This window comes from Carassius carassius, chromosome 14 (assembly GCF_963082965.1).
Source record: "Carassius carassius chromosome 14, fCarCar2.1, whole genome shotgun sequence".
NCBI classification, from domain to species: domain Eukaryota; kingdom Metazoa; phylum Chordata; class Actinopteri; order Cypriniformes; family Cyprinidae; genus Carassius; species Carassius carassius.
In genome coordinates, this window is record NC_081768.1 from 12,271,312 (window position 1) to 12,294,222 (window position 22,911).

At 37.6% G+C, this 22,911-nt stretch overlaps 1 protein-coding gene and 1 long non-coding RNA gene across 20 annotated transcripts in view; one reads left to right on the forward strand and one right to left on the reverse strand.

Annotated features, from left to right (window-relative positions):
• Positions 1 to 16,750, reverse strand: part of pax2a (paired box 2a) — a 32,205-nt gene extending 15,455 nt beyond the window's left edge. Inside the window, exons 1-7 of one of the 18 annotated variants that reach the window (XM_059566113.1) lie at positions 16,245 to 16,750; positions 10,145 to 10,310; positions 9,867 to 9,887; positions 9,209 to 9,406; positions 6,003 to 6,088; positions 5,742 to 5,912; positions 4,859 to 4,903 (exon numbers count right to left, since the gene is read on the reverse strand). In XM_059566113.1, the coding sequence (XP_059422096.1) occupies positions 4,859 to 4,903; positions 5,742 to 5,912; positions 6,003 to 6,088; positions 9,209 to 9,406; positions 9,867 to 9,887; positions 10,145 to 10,310; positions 16,245 to 16,269 (712 nt within the window). In that variant the 5' untranslated portion in view covers positions 16,270 to 16,750. Of the gene's footprint in view, positions 1 to 4,858; positions 4,904 to 5,741; positions 5,913 to 6,002; positions 6,089 to 9,208; positions 9,407 to 9,866; positions 9,888 to 10,144; positions 10,323 to 11,851; positions 12,413 to 16,160 lie in introns of those variants that run through there. The other 17 variants (XM_059566111.1, XM_059566112.1, XM_059566116.1 and 14 more) reach the window with 17 other exon arrangements.
• LOC132157010 (uncharacterized) lies at positions 6,028 to 22,548 on the forward strand. 2 transcript variants are annotated; one of them, XR_009437514.1, is made up of 4 exons: positions 6,028 to 6,155; positions 8,106 to 8,221; positions 22,021 to 22,159; positions 22,511 to 22,548. It is a non-coding gene; the product is annotated as an uncharacterized LOC132157010 (long non-coding RNA). The 2 variants fall into 2 exon arrangements; XR_009437515.1 differs by lacking the exons at positions 6,028 to 6,155; positions 8,106 to 8,221 and adding an exon at positions 12,619 to 12,715 and having other exon boundaries at positions 22,040 to 22,159.
• The last annotated feature ends 363 nt before the right edge of the window (positions 22,549 to 22,911 follow it).

The following is a 22,911-nucleotide window of genomic DNA, read 5'->3' on the forward strand; positions in this document are numbered from 1 at the left end:
TTTCTCTTCGCATTATCTGAGTCATTCCATATCTGAGCGCAGGCATTTTTTTATAGACAGTTCCCTTGGGGGCCTTCTATGAGGCTGCGTGTTGTTGCCATATAAACCTCAATTGTTCTCTTTGGTACAGAAGAAAACGGATTCATTAATTACTTTTTCTATCAGCTGGTCTAAGTGCAAACTGCGATCAATAAGCAGGCGTTTGTCATTTGCTTTGGTGCAGCATGTTTCCCATACTCAAAAGCCCAAAGCGAGCAGGGCCGCTAGTTGACACAGGGGACGGAGCTGCGATTTGAGCTGTGGGGGCTGGGCTGCTCTCCGTTACATTACAGTTAGGGGAGATTTAGGTTAGATCAAGGTTAGATCAGCATTTCTCACTGGAATTATTTGAACGTTTAAAAGAGATTCAGTGTGAATGCAGTGATGCTGTCTAGACTATCTACAGCGGTGGTTTTCAACCTGTGGGCCGCGATGGTATTGCAGGTGGGCCGCCAATTACTATAAAAAAATTTAATAACATTAATATATGTAAAAATGTCTGTCATAACATAATACCATCATTTCATATATATATATATATATATATATATATATATAATTAAATAAGAAAAAAATCATATTAAACTGTAACTTAACTATTCGAGCTCGCTGATTGGTTTAAGATTAAACTGCCAATTTATCTTAGATATTTTTGCTGCATTATGCTACAGAAAAACAGCAGTTGTACCAAGCGGTGCCATGCAGCCAGAGTTATTTTCTGTTCATTGCCAGTTCATTCAATAAAGACAGTTAACAATCTAGCTTCTGAGTACTAAGTTATTAACTGAACAATAGCGGGGTCAGTTAATTTTTTTGCAGTGGGCCGCGCAAACATATATTTTGGGTTGTGTGGGCCGCCAGCTAAAAAAGGTTTGGAACCACTGATCTACAGTATATAGCTCCTGTTTTCATCAGTGCTCATGCTATATTGATTTCATTTGAACACTTGAGTATGTTTGTTTTGACATCCAACTGCATTAGCACTCTGGTGCTATGGGACTAGAGCTCTGTCAGATCAGATAACCAGAGTCCATAAAACAGGCCTCCCCTGGGCTTCCTCCTCTGGAGAGTCCAGTTCAAATAAAACTAAGAACAAGAGACAGTCAAGGGCTTATCATGGTGAACTTGTCATTTTAATAGATGCACTGTACGTAGTCAATGTCCGTACATGTAAGTGCTTTGAATATTTTAAAATTGAATGTCCTACATTTGTGATATGAGCTCTTGAGGTAATATATTAGGTTTAGGAAGTGTGTGTTTAGGGTTGACCGGGCAGGTGTGACATTCTTTTAAGAGAACAGTGCTGAGCTTCCTGCTTTCATCTCATAAGATAAGGCTGGTTTGGATGAGAGAGCTTTTTGAAAAGCAAATGAGGGTCTTGTGACCCCTGTGACACTTGACCTGATATCACACATCCACTCGTATAGGGGTAGTTCACCCAAAAATAAAACCTGTCATCATTCTGTTGTGACTTTCTTCTGTTAAAATGTTTTGAAGAATTGTTGACTTACTGACTTTCAATGTATGGATTTAAAGAAAAATGTATAAAGGTTTTAACCTCAACATGAAATTGAGTAAATAATATATAAAAAATGTTAAGCCTGAAGTTGAGTGTTCCTATTTTTATATTATTTTATAAATGTTTTTGATCTGACGAAAAAGTAACTTTTTTATACTTGCTCAAAAACTAGGAATTTGTGTGGGTTTGCACTCATTATATAGGCTGGAGAAGCAAAGAGGAAAAGAGGCTTGGCACCCCTTTTTATGAAATCTACGGTGCTGCAAGGATGCACAGCACATAACTAAATCAGAAGAAGATGATACAATGGGAGAAAGAACATGAGAGAGATGGAGTGAGAGAAAGAGCGAGGTGGCAGCAGCAGCAGCAGCACAACCGGGGTTGTTAATTTCCTGTTATGTTACAGCATGTTTAAAGGCTTTATAAATTCAATTTAGCATTGCTGAATAGTGTGCAGGCTGCAAGTAAGAGATGCGCTTTCTCTCCTTTTTTCTTTTCTCAGGCTACTGCTGTCAGCATGCTGTCTCCTCTTACCCATAACACACATTCTTTACTGTACTCACACTAGGTCCATCATTTAGCACATCGGCCTCATGTGACGCAGCGTTCTGGAACGCAATTAATGATTGCGTATCTCCCTCGCTCTCGCTCTCTTTCCTTTTAAAATCTGCGTAATGCGGCGCACCATTAATTCTCAGCATCAGCGTTCATAATTGACTTTTTCCTGACATGATTCCTCCTTGAGCGAACCACCCTGTCCTTAGATGTTTTCGTGCTGCAGATTTTCACGTTTGAGCTATCGGCCAGGCCGGGGCGGATGGTCTGCTTGAATGCAGATGTATCAGCTGAGTGGGGGCATATACCTTTTGTGTCCTTTGATAAGGAGCCCGGCACCTTCTTCTCTGCCGGTTACGCTCTGCAGCCTCTCTCAAATCTGGTCTTTCTCTTTCATACAGAGGCTATCATCATGATGAGATCGGTGGGATGTTCTTATTCGATTTAGACTGAGGCCAATCCATTTCTTGGTTTGGATGTATTTCATTTCTATTCTTTTTAAAAGTAGAATCCATATTGACACAATAGAATCTCACAAGCCATGAAATGGAAGCACAGGTTAAAGCATTCTAGCTGTGGGCCAAACTTTTTTAACTTTTTTTTTGGGGATTTAAAGTGTGTTGTCGCTCACTCTTAAAGCAATAATTTTAGATGAACAAACAAGCTATAAGTGTAACTTTTGCGTTCTTGTATCACAATGGCACGGATGTAATCTCTTTATCGTGTTAACGTCAAATAAATATGCCGCTAGGCCTCATAAATCAACCTACTTTAATTTCTTTCATGTGAACGCACGCTCCCCCAGCTGATTCAAGTGTCAAGTCTGTGTTTTCACACGCAATTTATTGCAATCGGCCTACTCCCTATGTAACTTATGTTTGGTTTCATACAGATGGAAGAGAGCCGGGTCACACCAACCTGCTAATCAGCCGATGCAAGGACAGGTGAGAAAAAAACAGCGTGGAAATACGCAACTTGTGCATGTACCACTAGTAATTAACTCAGTTCATTCATTTGTGTCATTTTGTAACAAAGTATTAACTTTGACAAATGAGAAATCCCAAACAGGCTTAATTTCCCTCTTTTGCTATTAATGCATTTGGCAAGAGAGGCATTCTATTTTCCATAATGAGATACACAAATAAATCTGGCAATGGATTGAAGGGCCTTTGAAGGCAGCAATAAGGTTGAGGCGCATTCTCTGTGCTGGCATAATTGGTATCACTGCTTGCAGACATATAAACCAATCTTTACACAGATAGGGCTGTGTCTCTCTTTTCCCCTTTAGGCTATTTCTTTTGTCTCCTCAATAGCTTGCACATCCACGATAGAGGAAGGGGGTGCTAATTTGTGAATTAATAGCTTTTCTCTGCAGAATTGCAAATTCTCTTAAATGTCACTATGTTCAACTTGCGGGGAGCTATTGCCTCCAAAGAACTAATCTTGGGAGGCTCCCCCCAACCCCTACCTCCATCTCCCTCTCTCCCTCTCTTCCTCCGACGGTCCGCGCCACACCAAACGTCACCCTTAGCCGGCGAGCAACACGCTACTTTTAATTTGCAGTAACACATGAAAATGACAGATTAATGACTCTTATGACACCTGTGTCCCGGAAGCTCCTCTTGCAAAGACCTGGTGTACATAACACGTGTCACACTACATTATCTCCATATCACTCTTGTAATGGGGAACTTTTTTTTTAAAGGGCACTAGCATCGTCAAATATAAAGACTGAGGAAGCCTACATATTTTAAATCAAATGCTAACTCATTACACCACCACAGAACTGGCTGGTTTTAACCTCATTTCACACGTGTTTCAAAGTGCATCATGCGCAGCTCTTCCTAAAATCGGATTAGCATATTTCTGTTATGTCATCATCTAATGACGGGAAGATTGGCTGCACCCAGCCAAATAAGGCTTAGGTAGCCTAAGGCTGCTGGGCTGCTATGAAATTGAAACCATACACTGGCTGTCGCTCTGCCTTCCTGATGTCTCGGTGTGAAATAAGTTTAAATAACACAAAGCTTTTTAGACATTTGGCACTGTATCAAATTACCAGCCATGAGCTCTTCATCAGGGACATGACATGACATATGCCCTACAAATGTCTCGATACACCTTGAGAGACCTGCATAAGGTCGTGCGATGCCAGAGGAGAGAAACACATTGGCAACGATGGGAATATTTACTCTAGTCGTTATAATGAAAGGTAATCCTCGCTGAAGCGGTACTAAATTTGATATTGCGCACACAAGTAAACTTGTGTTTTCCCTCCTCGTGTTTTATGATGCAATTACACTCAAGCCCTTCATCCACTCTTCACGTCGTGTCAGTTCTAATCAAACTAGGAATAACTACCGCCGCTGCCGTTTGGCTGGGTAATCCCCTCCCGCTTTTGTGTTATGTCCCTTCTCTGTTTTTAGGAGCAAACGGCCTATGACAGTGACAGAGGAAAAGCCCCACGACGGTCTCGGTAAGAGCTTGCCACGCTGTAGCAAATGTGATTTGCCACAGTTGTTTTCTCGCAGTGTTTATATAATATGATCCAGAGCTCTCTCCATAAAGATATCATTAAGCGTCAGTGCGCTCCTTCTCATCCCCCTCCCCTCGACACACATCCCTACACGTACACGTACACTTGCACACACACACACACTTACACACACACTCACAGAACACTTGATCAGACTCGAGTGGCTCGTGATTGAGCAAGCAAAGAGAAGGTGGGCTAACAGAACTTACAATATCCTATTTTCCTCCCATCCAAGTGGTTGCCACTCCAGAGAACTAAAGAGATGGAAACATAAAAGAAGCAAGTAGCCCTGCTTTGATAAATGTTTTAAGAGATCATTTCCAACCACTTCAACCTCTCTTCCTTTGACTACAGCACTTTCTGTGTTCCCGTTCGGCCCGGTGCCACATGGATTTTTATTCACTAGCATTCAAAAGGCGATTGTATGAAGAGCCGTTCAGCCATTAGGCCTCAGGCAGTATGTGCCCTCTCATTTAGAAAAGGAGAGAGAATGTTGGCATGAGCAGGTTGGCAGCCCCCATTTTGCCGCTATTTCAGTTCTTCACAAGCAAAAAATACACAGCCAGAAAATTTTGAGAAAATTAATACGTCAGAATATGTCTTTAGAAGTCCATTATAAATCAGGCCGTTTTGCATTCTGCATTTCCAGTCGGTTCTGAGCACATTTCCTCATGCATCTCTTGTATTTACGTTGCTGATTTATTTGTCTTCATTTCGTTGACCTGTATTATTTACAAACAGCATAAAGACATATCCCTGATGCACTAAGCATTATGCTGTCATGATTCGGACCAAATGATAGCATGTAGGCATATTCTTGTTTGCGCAGAGCTACTGTATCATCAAATAAAATGTGCTACAGCTGTGCGAACACCATAGTATCAAGTGGCTGAATGAAATAGTCCAATCTGCTTTACTATATAATAAGTCTCTTGAGAGCGCTTTTTTGCTTTTACAAAATGCTTTGTCCAGCGCTATCAAAATGCCATCTTCATCTCCCCACACAAATTGGAAATTACAGGGGGCTGTAGAGAGGCCTAGAAAAGGAGTGAAATGGGAATAAAAGCGATGGAGAGAAATCCAGTCTCTTACCATCATCGCGTTTTCTCTTTTCGCCGTTGGAGCGAGGGATTCCTAGGATGCCATTAATAGAGTAGGACCCCACGGGGTCATTGGAAGCGCTTGACACAGGAGGGGAGGCTGTGCTGGGCACTGAAAGAGCACAGGAATAGGTTAACGTATATGGAGTGCTCTCAAGATCACCTTAAAAGAAAATGAATTAACATTAGGTCACAGACGTAATTGATGTCATTACGATTTGTATGTTTATATGCAAAATATATGCTGTCTCACCTATAGTGTGTCCCGCTGTGGTGAGAGGGGTTCCTGTGCCGTCGGAGGATGGATGGAAAGGCTGCTGAACTTTGGTTCGAATTATCCTGCGAAATGACAGTTAAAAGAACACGATGAGTCGAAGTTGCAGCTGGTTGGCTGGATCACATTACGGTAAGCTTTCTCACAGCCTGATGCGACCCAATGCGTGTGTAAAACTCTAGTGTTGTTTTGGGGCCTTCCTATATAGATGCACTGATTCTGTCACAAATAACCAATCTTGGGGTATTAGGGCCAATCATGGAGTAGATGTGCGATGCTGAGTGGGAGCTACCGCGGAGAGAGTGGATTCAATCAAATGGGATCCCATCTTTAGAAATATGATAAAGTCCCACTACCTCGAAGGTGCGATATGGGGGAAAGTCTTCATTGCTCTTTGGTCTGAACGATCTTGCAAACAAAGCATGAAATCACATAAATTCACCTCAATGATGAGCTTCACTGCCTCGAACTGGCCTCAGCTTTAATAACCTCCCTCTCTCTCCTTCTTTATCTATCTCAATCTCTCCCTCTATCCTCCTCCTCACCGAAGCAAGTGAAGATTGCTTGTAGAGTGTAGATACTGACTTCCCAGAGCCGACATTTTTTTTCTAGCACAAACATTCAGGGGTGCTAGTGCGGATGAGGCCCTATTGATTGGGACTTGGGGATAAAAAAAAGTTGGGAATTAGAGGAAGAGAAGAACAGATGCAAATGGAGGGCTATAAATTATATGTGACAGGAAAGCAATAGTGTCTCATTGCTTCACCAAAGCCCACTGCAGCATCTGATGTCTTTAATCTGGGACACGCTTTTCAGTGAAGAAGCGGTCACCTTATTCCAGGAACTCATTTATACTCGTTGGCTACACATTTTCACATTTGTATAAAATATAACATGGATGTAAATTTCATTACCACGGAAATTCGTATTCCATATGTGGTGATAATTTGAGTGAAGTGAACTGGCAAGATTTCTTTTTAATATTTTTAGTAAAAAGAAAATAATAATTCTATATAGCAAAATCTATTTAAGCATTATGAGTATTGTGTGAATTTTTTAACATCCAACCAAACAATGATTTAACCCTAAGATTTGTATTAGCCACACAGATTCAATAGCTTGGATCCATGTTCTCGCTATCGAATGAGCTATTTGGAAGGTGTGAATTAATGACTTGCCAGGGTGCTGAGAATTCCCTGTAGAAATATTAAAATATGAATCGATGCTATGGATGCTTAGGATTCAGGCGATAGAAGGGCTCAGAACTGGTTGTGTGCCAGTGACTTCATGCTGTGAGGAGGACACAGAGAACACCCCAGACATTGTGTTATCTTTAATAATTCATGCAGAGAAAATGTGCTTAAAGCTGGGACATCTTCTAATGTCAACAGAGCAGAGGTCAACCTCTTAAGCGCTTAGTGCATGAGGGTCCTGCCTCTAAAGTCTGCTCACTGGTGAGGGAATACTTTTAGACAGGCTACAAGAACACCTGTTTGAAATGGCACAAGGCTTACAGCTTGACTAGGCGACTGCAGCCTGTGTTAAATGTTCTGTTATGATCATAGGAAGTGTTAAAATATAGTATTTGCATTTTGTTTGCACTTGCCTGCTTTCAGCAGTATCAAAGTTAAAGAACAGTGTTCTAGTGTAGTGTAACCCAGTTCACTTCAAAGCACAGCCCCCACTGATGTTTACTGTAGCAAATCCTATTTTATCAAATAATACCGGCAAGTTTAGAAATTATTAGCTCAGGTAGTTTCATCCTACGTGTTCCTTGAGCACAGAAAACCCAACTTTGTATGATTCAGAATAGCAGTTGAAATAAATTCCAGCAATGTCATTATACATATTAATTTTATACATAAAAAGAGGTCCTTACAATGGCCTCCTCTGAGATGACAACTTGACCAACATTGGAAACGAAGGTTTATTGGCTCTTTTTTCATGTCATTAATGCAGATTAAAAATTTACCACGTACATGTGTTGAGACCTGTTCAAATTGCCCTTTTTAAGCAGCCATAGTGCATGAAATGAATTTTTTCAGCCTCTGTCTCCCCCGTTTTTTTTCTCTTTTTTTCTAGGAAATGTCTTGTGTGGGTCGGCCCATGATCTCTCTTCAGCTCATTAAAATGTAATGCTGCTGGCCAGCTCTATGGAACAGTGCCTCCTAACCAAAGTTCATTACTCCTGCTTGCAGGTAGGCCTTTTTCACCTTGTTCTTGCGCTCTTACACCCCCCCCCCCCCCCCAACACCACGACTCCATCTCACTTGGGATAGTCTTGCTAGCCTTTGCTTTTTAATAAGAAATAAGAAAAAGAATAGTAACATTGTTAGGACTTTTTCTTTTCAGCTGATTGATTTAATGTAAGTAAATTGGGGCTGCATATGATCTCCCTTGCATTATTTACGATAACGTAAGAACTACAAGACTTGTTTGGTAGTCCTTGCTAAGTTTAATAGCTCACGGAAATTGCTGAGATAGAAGCCCAGCTACACACCCATGATTACTTAATTTTAATACACTATTTTAAATAATAATAATAATAAAAATAATAGTCTAATAATAATAATACTATATAGTAATTATTATTATTTTTTTATTAGTTAAGTAGAAAATATAAAAAAAATACACATCGCCTTTTTCAAACCCGTTTAAATACCTTAACTTTGTTTTGTCTTGCGTACTATATAGGTATACATTCCGAAGCCTATATGTCTATAGCGATGTCTAGTCGCGTATTTCCCAGTGCAACTGGATCTGGTTACAGAGTATTGATTGGTTTTCAGCGAGACAGATGTGATTTTCGCGACCTCAACTATAGATCCTCTGCAGGCTGTGGACAGATTTGGGATTGAATTGCACATTTGAGACCACCCTGGGAGTAAGAATAAAATAAATTAATTAATTAAGATAAAATAAAATAAAAAACACATCACACATTGAATACGCATCGTCAGCTGGAAACGATGTGTAGTTGTCTGTACAAGGCCTCTAAAGAGTTTTCAAATTAGCTGATGATAGGCTAATTTGGCCGTAAGTGTTAGTATTTGCCGTTTTAATAACAGTAGCCTACTGCTGAAGATCAGTAGAACGGAAATATTAGTTCTGTTTTGGCTTTGACGTCATGCCTTTTAGATTAATTAGAAATTTCAAACTGAAAATCGAAATTCAAATGGCTTTACCTGTTTATAGATGAAACACTCGGTACTGTGTCGTTGTCACAGACGCCCTCGGCCAGGAGTCGGTCTCTGATCTCCCAGGCGAACATTGTGGGATTCTGCCGCTTGTATTCTGCTATTTTATCCACAACTTTAGGCGTCGCCACTTTTGGTTTGGACCCCCCGATAACTCCAGGTTTAATACTGCCGGTTTCATAGTATCTAGAAAAAGATGAACGATAATTCGTTATTTAAAAAAATTCCTTACATGTCAAGACTAGGCTAATGGCGTTTTTTTCTTTTCTTTGTTAGCTAGAGTGTGGCATTGAGCATATTTATAAACATTGCGTTATGGATACGAGTCATAAATAGTTAAATAATCTGTTAATTTAATGTGTTAATTAATTATTATTATTTTTTGTTTCAAATGACCAAGTGTGATTTTTCTTCCCAACCCTTGCGACGGGAAAATGTGTCATTTTTATTTTAACACCTATGTTTTATTTTTATTTTTTTTCCCCGTGTTGAATCATTAACATTCGTATGCTGCGATCTAAAATCGTAATCATCCATTTATCAAACGGTTTCTTTAGCGACTGATATGTCCCATGCACTCCACGATTAATACATGCCACCAACACATATCTCATAATTTCTAAGGAACATTTAAAGTGCAGAATACCTTATAAGATCCTTTTGATAGCTGAAAAATATTTCAGAAAATTCAAAAATCTATAACAGTTTCCTATAAAACATATCCTTCCTCCTCAACAATGAATTTAAGGTCAGAAATATTTAATATTATACTTTTCCACTAAAAGGGAAAAACTTATTAACACGACACATAACAGTACAATAATGTTTAAGATGTATATTTACATAAAGCAAACATTTCATTATTATTACTATTTCTACACGTGTATAACTGGACAAATTCACTGCATCTGTATCTTTCCGTACCTTCCGAGAATTTTGCTGACACAGCCATGGCTGACCCGTAGTTGTCTTGAGATGTCACAAGGTCTGACTCCTTGGTGCGCGAGCTCCACGATTCTTTGCCTGACCACGTCAGGTAGGGGTCTGCCATTCACAAACACCCCTCCTAGCTGGTTCACACCGCCGTGCCCTATATGGGATACAACAACACAGACACAAAAAGCATAACATTACATACATATAGAAGTTAGGCTGCGCCGTTAACATAGCTACCATACAGAAGCGTTTAATTTTCTCTTTCTCCTCTCACCCTCTCTCTCTCTCTCTTAACACTCTAAGCATGGAAGCGCGCGCACACACACACACACACACACACACACACACATGTTTGTACCGGGGTTTTTTTTTTTTTTTTTGGTAGGACTACTATGACAATACTATGACAATACTATGACTAATATATATATATATATATAAATCGAAAGGTTATTGAAAGGTTCACGCGGCTACAATGTTTTCCTCATACAGTTATTTTCCTCATACTGTCTTTTAATTTATAGTTAGTTAAATTATTTTCCTTATGCTTATAGATATATTTTGTCGGCACAATGGCATGATAAATATCTAATATTGTAGATAGTATTAAGTAATAGTAAGAAATAAGTAATAGTAATAATAATAATAATAATTAATAACCATCTTTTTATACGCACTCATGATTGTAAACACTGACAAACGTCATGTGCTATTCTACCCATAAGACCCGCTGCAGTTAGGTAGTATTTTCCTCTTCTATTCCATTGCAGCCAAACACATGTCGCATAGATTATGTTTCAGCCTGTTTAATTTTCCTTGCACAATTATTGTAAATAATTAAAAAGAGCTTTGATAACTCATATTACAACCATGGAGTAGGCTACAGCAAAATAATTAAGAATTAATTATTTAAATTAGACCCAGGCCTTCCGTCATCTTGTTACAATACGTGTTTTTAACAAATATCGCACAAACAACTCTTTTAAATTATTATGGGAAACATCAAGCATTTTTTCTGTTTTTTTTTTTTTTTAAATGTAGAGCACATTTGTTTCCATAAGAAATTTATCTCTTTAAAATGCAGAGTTTTAAAAGGCAGTGTTTTGTAAAAAATTTAATCTTTTGCAATTCATCTGGTATTATTGCGTTGGCACATGTTAGACAATTCTGGCACTTTTGATTTTTATTTATTTTCTTGCTGTAACTACATCTGTTGCCATCCCACAGTAATTTAGGCTATTCAGAAACCGAACTTATAATATACCTGTATAAGTATATATTTTTAAGAATATATATTTTTTATAATATCATAATCATTTACGTTTTACTTACAATGCAGAGTGATTAATTTTAAATAAAGCTAAATATTGTAATCGACTTTTTGAACTACTTTTTTGTCGCTCGGAACAAACGATTTAAAGGCCGCTAAATTTAAGAAGCGATCGTATTTTTATTCCCGGTGACTACTTTTTGTATTCGCTTTACTGAGCGTCAATTAGGCTATAAAATATTTAAGCAATCATTTCCTACATTTCTTGTAAGAGCTTTGGAAAACTTAGAGTAAATAGCTTAACGCGGAAAGATTAGGCTATATAGTCTTACAAAGCCAACTCTACCGAAACGATCAACAATTTAGACTTTATTTATGCTAACCTATGTAGAGATTTTTAAGGAAAAAACTGATATTTTACTCACGGTGCATCGCCGAGAAGGGGTCTGCTTTGCAGTGAATATCCATGGGATAGCAAAGGAAGGAAAGATAATCGACTGAGGTCGCCGTCTCGCCTTGATTATGTAGCTTTAATTGGAATTAATAAAGATCGCTATCCGTTAAAAGCGCAGTGCTTCCGATGCCAGTGTACAGAAGTTCTTCAGCGCGCGACGAACTTTATCTTGTGCTGATCAGTCCATTCAGTGAAGACACGAGGCTGGTCAGGTGCAGATCATGTCCTGCACTGGTCTCTCAAAAAAATATTTTACGCAGGAACGTAAGCGTAATCAGTCGTTCAGTTAATATTTGTTTGCTACATATTTAAGGGAACGCAAGCATTAGTGGTTGCGTCTCCTCCAGTGTCCTCTGATGAAACTGCAGTGTAAATTCCTCGATATGGAGAAGCGTTTCTGGTAAAGTCTGAGGGGTACAGTCAGATTCGAGCGGGGATGACAGGAAAAAACATGGACACGGCGAGTGTCTCTTGGTCCCCCTCTCTTCAAGAATGGGATGTGCCTGTTAGAAGCTTTGGGCTGAGACTGAAACCCCTCTTCTCAGTGTGTCTGTTTCTAAAAGCTGCAGTCCACCGCCCCCCTCCTACCCAGATCCCCCCTCGCATAGAGATGGATGACATGTCAGACAAAGGCAATAGATTCCAACACTTTGTGATTCGCCAACGCAAAAAGCTGGAGCACCAAATGAGGAGGTCTCTTCATCTGACACTTCGGAAGGGGAGGGATGCAAACAGGGAAATGAGGAGAGATGGGTTAAAAAAATCGAGGAAATTAAAAGACAAGTGGAAAGGAAGCGGTACCACCAACGGCCAGGCATCGTGGTATTTCTAAACTGTATGTTGTCAAACTACATGAATCTTGTTTGAATCATATTGGTTACCTAAACTTAGACTGAATGTAAAAAAATATATATATTTTAAGATGAGGGAACGTCTTAATTTTTGTAACAACTGTTTTCAATTTCTACTGTCTGTTTTTCTTTCATTTAGGTCCTGTTGGGTGTTTTCACGTTTGTCGGCTAATGCATTGGCGTTAAATAATAGTAATGTTAAGCAATATTCTGGCATTTATTTTCTAAAACAGAACATACGCTGATGCATTTCTTTTCTTAAACAGGAAATACGGATAATGTGAACAATAATATAAAGCGTAAATATGCGCAATGTACAGATATAAATATAGCCTACACACTGAATTTATGACAAATATTTGCTGCATCTGACAGCTATATGAGAATTATAATTTTAACATCGCTTTTGGTACTGTAACAACACAAGTTCGCGAAGCTCGCAGTCAAATGTTAGTAAAATGATTTTGTATGTGTGTGTGTGTGTGTGTGTGTGTCTTGACCATGCTGTTTTAGCTGCTGTATTGTAGGCATTTCTGTAGATGGCGCTGCTTAGTTTGCTTTATTTGACTGAGAGAGGCTCTTGAAGTTTGTTTTATGGCTATCCAACTAATTTTTTTATTGTTGATGACAAGTGATGAACTTAATGTTTGTTAGTGAGTTCTAGGTTTTATTTATTTTCTTATTTTTATTTATTTTTCGTTATTTTTTGCTCGAATACATAGCCTAAAAAATGTTTTATAGAACTGAAATATATGGTTGTTCATCGTTGTCTCGTGATTTTATCAGTTTGTTTATTCAAAAGTTGATCTCTGATTGTACCCATGTGCTTCAGTTGACACTTAGCGATTTTTTATTTTTATTTTAGACTCTTCTATTTTTTCGTTACTTTTATTTTAAACAAATGATCTATCTATCTATCTATCTATCTATCTATCTATCTATCTATCTATCTATCTATCTATCTATCTATCTATCTATCTATCTATCTATCTATCTCCAATCTTTTTTATCTAGGCAACATTTCTAATAAATCGATTTTAAATGTTAGAATAGACTGTCTCAGGTAAATAAAAAAAAAGCTCTTTCAGAATAAGTTTTTAGTTCCTGGAACATACTGTAATCATGTTTACTTTTCTAATACTTTTTAAAGCAGGTGATAAAGTCAGCGTGCTATCTTAATTTTTTTATTTTATTTTTATTTTTTATGAAAATGTATGTATTTTTTAACTGTTTAAATTCAAATACAATCGTATGCACTCATTTTACGTATCCCAATTATTATCACACTGTTATCGTTGTTGCCATTATTATTGTTTGTACTGTTTTCTCTCTTTTTTTGTAAATAGCAAATACGCACAGATCTGAATTTAAGAATTTAAAAATTCTTGTAGTAATTAGTAAAAAGTGCAGGCTTCGGCTTGACTGAAGAAGGATCTTGTACATTTATGAAGTGTTCGTCCTGTGACCATTGTAGTTTCGGCTAAAAGAACAGGAGGCTATGTTATGTTATGCCTTCCGGCTAAATTTGGGGACGATTCTTCTTTTTGTTAGTATTTTTGGAGGGAGCTTCTGGTACAATATGTAACACCATGGGCTGTAATTTCACACTCGACTACACATTTCCCCTAAAGCTGCTTTTATTTACCCGCAAGACCCCAGCTTTTTGCCTCCACTCCCCTTTACTATATTGGTTACTTCCTCTGTTAAATGATAGGAAAACTAATTGCAACTGATCATAGTGGCCACTGAATACTAAAAGCGGGATATTGGGACTTTTGTTGTGCTACAATATAAAATTATATTTAATGTGGCTCCTCGATGTTTTCATTATATATATATATATATATATATATATATATATATATATATATCCTGTAATATTATCGCCCTGTCACAGGTGGGCAAGGGAAAATCGTTGCAAGAGTGCAATTTTAAATAAACAAGAAACATGCAAAATAATAATAATAATAATAATTCCATTAAAGGTCTGGTTTGTTTGAAATCATGTTTTACATTTTGCATTCTTTTTTTAGACCAACCAGGAGGTTTTACTCTTAAGAGAACGATTGGGAGAGAGTGATCGAACGTGTCAAAGAGAGAGACAGACAGAGAAAGAGAGAGAAGGTGCAGTGCTATAGTGCATCTGTTTTGACAGCCTCTGCATACGCCACATACGTTTGTTAGTCAAAGTGAACAGCGATTAACGTCCAATGAGAACGCAGAAAATCACTTCTGTTCCACTATCCAATATTTCTATTTCCACTTTTAAAAGCCCATAGCTTTCATCTCAATACACTGTAATATTCTAAGCGTCACCAATCGATACTTTCCACTCCACTAAACCTGCTGTCCACGTCAGTGTGCTATAGCTGAATGCAAGCATCCTTAGCTTTTACAGAAGGAGTAACCCATAATGGAATTTTAAGAAATATGATATACGCTTACAGCGAATTTCAGTCGCCGGATTGTTTGAAAATGGCGTGTCTAGTTGTGTTTTCGAGATGTATTGAGTTATCACAAACAACGAGAGAGAGAGGGAAATATTATTTTCCTTGGGGAAAAAAAGTTATAACTTAAAAAAAAAAAGTTTAAACAATCTCTCTTCAAGTTTAGAGTAGGCAATCACATAAATTAAACAGATGGAAAATTTTGCAAATAACACTGGCATTAATATTAATAATAATACTAATGATAATATAGTAGCTAATAATGATATTAGTGTTTTGCACAATAGCCTACCCAAATTATACAAAGACAATTTTAACGATAAATTAATCATCTATTCCTATATTAATTACAATTGAGATGTTTTAAAATCAAATACCTCAATAAACCAAAGTATAAAGTTTCCAAATATTGACCGCTGTAACCAAAACAACAAAACGGCATTCACAACGCCAGTCATGATATCAGCTGTGTCTTTAGATTACCCATTCATGATGTCTATAGAGTGAACAGATGGACCATCAATTGAGTTCTGTCCACAGCATCAGAGATTGATTTTGTACTTGCTTTTAATTTTACCATAATTAATTAGATTATTACAAGTGTTATATTGATCTTCGCATTTACACCCAAAATAGAAAAGTGAATTAGCATATGATCTATGTTTTCAATTAACCGAACAACATAAACAACAACGAGAACAACAGTAGCATAATAGCCTATTAATAACAACAACGACAGTACTACGAGTAATAATAATAATAACGTTGGAAATATTAATTTATGTAGGCTAATGCATAATAGTCCCAGTGTGAATCAGTTGCCACTTTAAATGTACATATCGTCAAGGCAAATGCCAGACTTTTCAGCACGCAGAGAACTACCGTAAGAGCAGACTTGCAACATTATAGGGCAGTCAATAAAGGTTCGTCGCTGGTCAAGTAGTTTGCGTTTGTGAAGTATACACCTACTGTATGTTCTTACCTGAGCTGACGATGACTCACCCCTACCGCTAGAAAATAAACATTCACACTGTTTGGCGAGACGAAAAGAGAGCCCTGCGCTTACCTGATCGACCAGAGCTGTGAGCCATGGCTTTTCCCTGTCTAATGGTCCGTTTCGTCGATGCAGCCCACTAGATCTGTCCGGCCTCCTGCGTTCCCTCCTCGGCTGGGCGTCCTGCCTCTCCCCGCTGCTTTTCACAACCTTTGACCGATCATCCAAAACTAAACGGTTTAGACGACAACAAAAAAGGCGAGCAACCTCTGCTCCACTGAACTAGATTGATAAAGGAGGGAAAATAGCAATCAAAGCAAATAAAGCATTGCAGGTGTGATATAAAAAGAATAAAACTTGTCTGCTGGAAGTAAAAGGGGACTAAGAGTATGGAGATATGCTAAGATCCGCACGCAGGCGTTTACTGCAGGCTATAGGAAACTAAAAGGTAGGACTTGTACTGATGAATATTCATGATCATTTGAAAATATATCTATATGTTTATGTGTGCACTTATCATCTTTAAATCGTCTGATCGTGAAATTGTATGAAGTTTGCTCCTAAATTCGCGTAACGACTGCGTGAATGGTTGTGATTGGCTGAACTTTAAGGTGAACCTGTTCTCAGTAGGAGGGCCTAAATAAACGAGCTAATATGGAATTTGGGATTATGTAAATATATACGAAGTCAAATTAAGTACGTTTTGTTATGTTATTATTATATGTTACATATATATAAAAAAAATACTAAATGTGGGAAATGTAACATCGATACTGTTGCTGAGATTGTTACCTTGATGTTGCATATTTAATTACCAGGTTAATGCAATTAATGCCTGATGACATATAGGCCAACATTTATTACTGTACAGAATATGCAGTTGCCCAATCACATCACCATAAGGCTTTGGGTTAAGAGATAGCAACCTTATATCACAGTAATCCTTATCCATACCCGCCTCACCAGCAGACAGAAAAAAAGGAAAGGCCAAACTTTTCAGTTGATCAGTCAAAGGTGTGCTCCCCCCGTCACGGAAACAAGCCAATACTTATTTATTGGGAAAGGAATTTGGTTGTATTTTAAACCAATGTAACATTTTCTCTTTTTATAATAATACTGCAGTTCGCAGCCTACGTCATTTGCAGTTTTGTTGTAATTCTAAATATTGTTAATATATTTTTGTATTAAACATCAGTATTTGTTTAAACATAATCAGATTATAGACTGATACGCCAGTTCTATTGAAAATCGTAAAAAAAGGGCAACTCCGCATGAATAACTTTCAAAGTTTAAAATAACATTTGTCGCTGAGGGATTCGGTTTATAAAAATAATCCTGAGAATGTCAAGTCTGTACCTTTGTTAAGGCTGAATTAAACCACAACTAGTCCTGCATTTCTTTAGTTGGTTTTATTTCTTAGATGCATTATAAAAGTTACACGTCTCTGTCACTGTAATAACATTCAGGACAATTAAATTAGTCTGATGTATAGGGCATTGTACATGTAACAAGACTTCCACCCATGTTTTAATGAAGTCGATTTCTCCGGCCCTCTCTGGCTTCAGTAACCACAAATCTGAAGTATTGTATCCCTAAACAGCAGATTCACACAAAATGTTTGTTAACTAGGCGAATTTGAAGCCATAATAATTTAATGTACAGTTTTACAGCTTTACCACGCTCTGTCGTACTTTTAGATATTGTAATACGGCATATTTGCAAGTTACTTGTCTGTTAATGTTCCAGTTAGTAGACTTTATCATCCCATTCCTCTCTTCTCTTCGCGATCGCTCGCGCTGTTAAGCACCGGCTGAAGTTTCCACTCATCCGCTCTACTTATATGCGCATTTGTGATGGGCTAAGCTATACATGCATCTGCATCGAGCTGAGCATTTGAACCATATTGCTCACAGCATAATTCCGTGTCCTTTTGCTACTTTAATGTACTGAAGCCTTGAGTGGCCGCGCGACTGTTCTCCTCGCATAGTTGGCGTTTTGCAATAAACCATCTATGTTTTTTTTGGTCGAATCAGATAAATACGCGTATTATTCGTTGTAAGAATCATTCAGTGCACAGTTGATCTACAGAAATAAATACATATCAAAAGTACTGATATTATTATGTAGTTTAGCCGTAGAGACAATTATTTTAAACTGTTGTAGCCTATTTCAGTAACTGTTGATTAGTTATTACTTAAGGATAATACAGCTTATAACTTCTTTCTTTCTTTCTTTCTTTCTTTCTTTCTTTCTTTCTTTCTTTCTTTCTTTCTTTCTTTCTTTCTTTCTTTCTTTCTTTCTTTCTTTCTTTCTTTCTTTCTTGCTTTCTTTCTTTCTTTCTTTCTTTCTTTCTTTCTTTCTTTCTTTTAGTTAATGAATGGATAAAGCAAACCGAAAGAGTCCTGTTAATTAACATAACTTAACGCTTTAGTTTTTCTTTTTTATTTTTGAGTTATTTCTGGATGTGTGTGTGAAACACATTATAAAGGAATATTAAAACATAGTATGTATTATAAACTGAGAAATTATAGATTTTTTATGAAACACTGTGTGTGTATATATATATATATATATATATATATATATGTATATATATATATGTGTGTGTGTGTGTGTGTGTATGTATATATAAACGTGCACTCACACACACATTTTACACACACTTTAAATGTGTGTGTAAAATAGGAAAAACATATGTACAGCATATAATTTCTCATCAGTTTACAAACAATAATGTATTCTAATAATATTCCTATATATATAATGAGTTTCCAATTGCCATTTGTGTGTGTGTGTGTGTGTGTGTGTGTGTTGGACCCTGAGGCAGTCCAGGGTGCTCTCAAGCCAGCTGCCACTGTTTAAAACAGACAGGAAACAGCTTCCACTAACACGACTGCAATATGGAAAGCAGCGACCTCCTCAATGCACCCCATGGCATGATTCTAATATCCCCCCCTCACTCTTCACACACACACTCCAATACATGACTTTTGTTAAATGCGGTCTTAAATGGTTTAATATCTTAACCTGTTTTGTCATTTATAGTTTTAACAGGATCATAATGTTGATATTTTGGAGATCATTCGTAGGACCTTGACCTGTTTCAGCAGTAACTCAGAAGCGCTTGGTAACGTGTGTCTGGAGTGTGATAGAAGAGAGACATGGATTTCCCCGTGCCATAGAGATGCTTTGTTTCACTGTAAATGTGTTTGTGTCTGTGTGAGTGCATATCTATTATCCTTCTGAGAAATACAGAGCCGCTCGGCTCCCACACTGGCCTCTGATCATAGCCCTGTAAATGAAGCCTGTCACCTTCAGTGGTGTAATGATCACAGAAACAGTGACCTTGATCTATGGCAAGCCATAACGGAGAAGAGAGAGCATCTCCCACTCTCCTCACTCAGATATAACCGTGAAACACGGCATACAAGGGAAGCCAAAGGAGGGTTCAGAACAGGGCCATTTGATTGGCAATAAAGGTTGTTGGAGTGTCTGTAATGGATGTGAGATCTCTCCTGTTATCATCCATTTGGATAGGGCATCGACTGAAGGCGACGTGATTCCAGATTGAAAACTCAGGGAGTGGCTGATTATGGTTTTATTGCATAGTCCATTACACTGGTCAACACTACACACTTTTTGTCAAAGCAGGGACTGTGGTGGATTAATGGGGCAGCTCTTCTGTTCTCTCCAGCCCCCTCAGATATACGGACCTTTCCTTCCCTTCAGCAAGGCTTTTTGAATATGTCCCAGTTCCTGCCACATTTAGCTTTAAATAAGTTTCACCCTCCCTTCTTTTTCTTCGAAGAAGGGCACAGTGGGTTCATGCACCCTATGAGTTCAGCACTCATCATTTATCATCCCTCTCTTTTTGGAAATGATGAACAATAATTGTGTCATAGACTCCTCTTGTGATGCAGAAGGAAACTTCTGGAAACTATCTTAAATGTGAGAACTATATACAGTATATGTTTTTCATTGTATAGTATTTGATAAATGTTAATATGTAATAAATGTTATATTTAATATAAGGAACAGTTCAACTAAAATTAAAACTGTCATAATTTACTTACCCCATGTCATTCCAAACCTGTATGTTGACCTAGATATTTTTATTATCATTGTTATTGTTTAATTAATTTATGTTTGTGGAACTCAAAACATAATAATAATAATAATAATAATAATAATTATTATTATTATTGAAAATCTTTTTTTTGTTTAGTTTTTTTTTTTTAATGTGAATCATTTTACATGTACAAATATTTCTTGGTCTTATATATATGTCCTATATATATATGTCCTATATATATATATATATATATATATTTTTTTTTTTTCTTGGTCCCAACATATATGTGGAACACAAAACATATAATAATAATAACAGAAAATGTCTCTCTTTGTTTTGTCCATACAATGTACATATAAAATAAATGTACCGAATGTATCTAATAAATAATATACACTTATTGATATTAATTTAACTTCTTTTGTGTGGAGAAGAAAATCAAATGTGTGTGGCACAACATAACGGTGAGTCAGTGATGGCAGTTTTTCTTTATTTATTTGGGTGAACTATCACTTTTTAAAAATATTTAGTTTGAACAAAATTTTATGAAGATTTTGCATTATGGGCAAAATTTAGTTTCTCAAAATTGGACATGGTACTGAGTCAGCAAAATGTAACCCAGCATACCAGTAAAGGGCACCTAAAACAGTCGTGAAAGGCAAGAAATAGTGTAGGAAAAAGTAGAAAATTCTGCTTGCGGAAATCTGGACGCTTTTGTGAAATATGGTCCCCACTACAGCGAGCCCCATCAACTCGTCTCCCCTTGCCAGCTTTTCATATTTAAAGCCAGTACGGGTTTAATTACCAAATGATGACAGTGTCATATGGTGCCATGATGGCACAGGATATGTGCGAGACACTGACTGACAGTGGGAAGCTGGAAAGCAAAACTGGGGAGAAAAAAATAGCTGAGACAGTAAAACATCTGTAATTTGCAATTCACTGGTGTTCAGTGGTTGCTCATGGATTAAAGATTAAAAACTATTGTCTAGCAGATGGAAGAGAGAGAGAGAAAGAGAGAGAAACATGGAGGGAGGGGGAGCTTCTAAGCAGCCCATTTACATTTGTATATAAGCAGCACTGTTAGGATAATCACATGGAAAAAATAAGCTGTCTCCATCACACACTCAAGGCAATGCTTCCATTAGCCCCATCTCCAGATGCAGATGCTTCTGTTTTCAGATCGATTTGTGGTGACAGCATGTAACAGCTCGGCATAAAGTTTGATGCAAGTACAGAAATAATCTTTTAGATATTTTGTGAAAGATGCCACAGTGCTCAATGCTAAATGCAACCATCTACACTCTTAGAAATAAAGCTTCTTTAATGGCATTGATGGTTAAAATCCAGAGAACCTTTCTAAGGTTCTTTACAGTGTAAGAATATTAATATGTGCTTTGCTCTAAAAAAGAATGGTTGTTTTAAATAAAAGATTTTGGGAAACCAAAAATTGTTCTTTTATGACACTGATACAAAAAAACGTTACTTTTAAGAGTGTACAGTATAAAAATGCAACACTTGTACTCACCGTGTTTGGTTGACCAGTGTCTAGAATAAAACTATTTTTGTTTCTCTGTTGGTGATTGAAGACACCAGCTACACCTGATCTTTTTGTAATTGTAATTAATTAGTGTTTTGTTAGTCTTGCTGTGCCTTAATTAGTTAGCACTGCCCAGCAGAGAGAATGAGAGGCAGTACCTGCTACACAGCAAATAATTATTAGTAACGGCTATAAACTAATGCTGTAAAGTTGACCCTACTTTGATATGCTCATAGGTTCCTTTGATGCATTCAGGTGTACGGAGGAATGGGCAGCCTATTGAAGCATTGCAGACCACCTGAGAGTTGTTTTCTGGACTCTGGGAGGTCACCTGACACCAGTGATCTGGAGAAGGTGCACCGCACTGGATTTCATGTGAGTTAAAGAACCTCTTCAATAAAACATCACCAGCTTTCAATGGGGCACGCTTGAGCTGCTTGCGTAATTGACTTTTTGACTTTTTTTGGATTTGCATGGACTCTTCAAAAGTAGCTCACCTGGCAAGTATCGCTCTGTTCCGAAATTACAGTAGGGCTGTGTTATGTTACAAATAATAAGCACTCTCCACTGACCACAGCTCCTCATACCGTCTTAATTTAGACTCCCCTCTTAGACAAGCTATAGAAACTATAGTTATTTACTTTTGTGCACAAAGAACATTTGACCCCAATGACTTTCAAAGTATGAACACAAATATCTCAAAATATCTTCTTGTATATTCCACAGATGAAAATATCTTACAGCTTTGGAATGACATGAGACTGAGTAAATTATGAAAGAATTTTCATGTGTGGGTGAACTATCAGTTTAATATATTTGAATAGCTGTAAAGGCCTTTCAGTTGAAATATGAGATTGGAAAATACTGTCTCTCTTTCTGTACTGTTGGTGCAAACCATTTTAGGTTTAGGCTTAGGAGTGAGGAGACTAATCATTTCTGTTCTGAATGGATGATTTGGAGCCAGAGGTGAATCATACAGGGGTTTGTTTGTATCTGTGCCTCTGATCCCCCTCTGATAGTCCCTACACCACGCAACATCTGTCACGCCGCATGCCACAATCGCTCACGTAGAGCGTTAGGTGATGCTGGTGTATGGTAATTCCTGCTACACGGTCTACATGGGCATC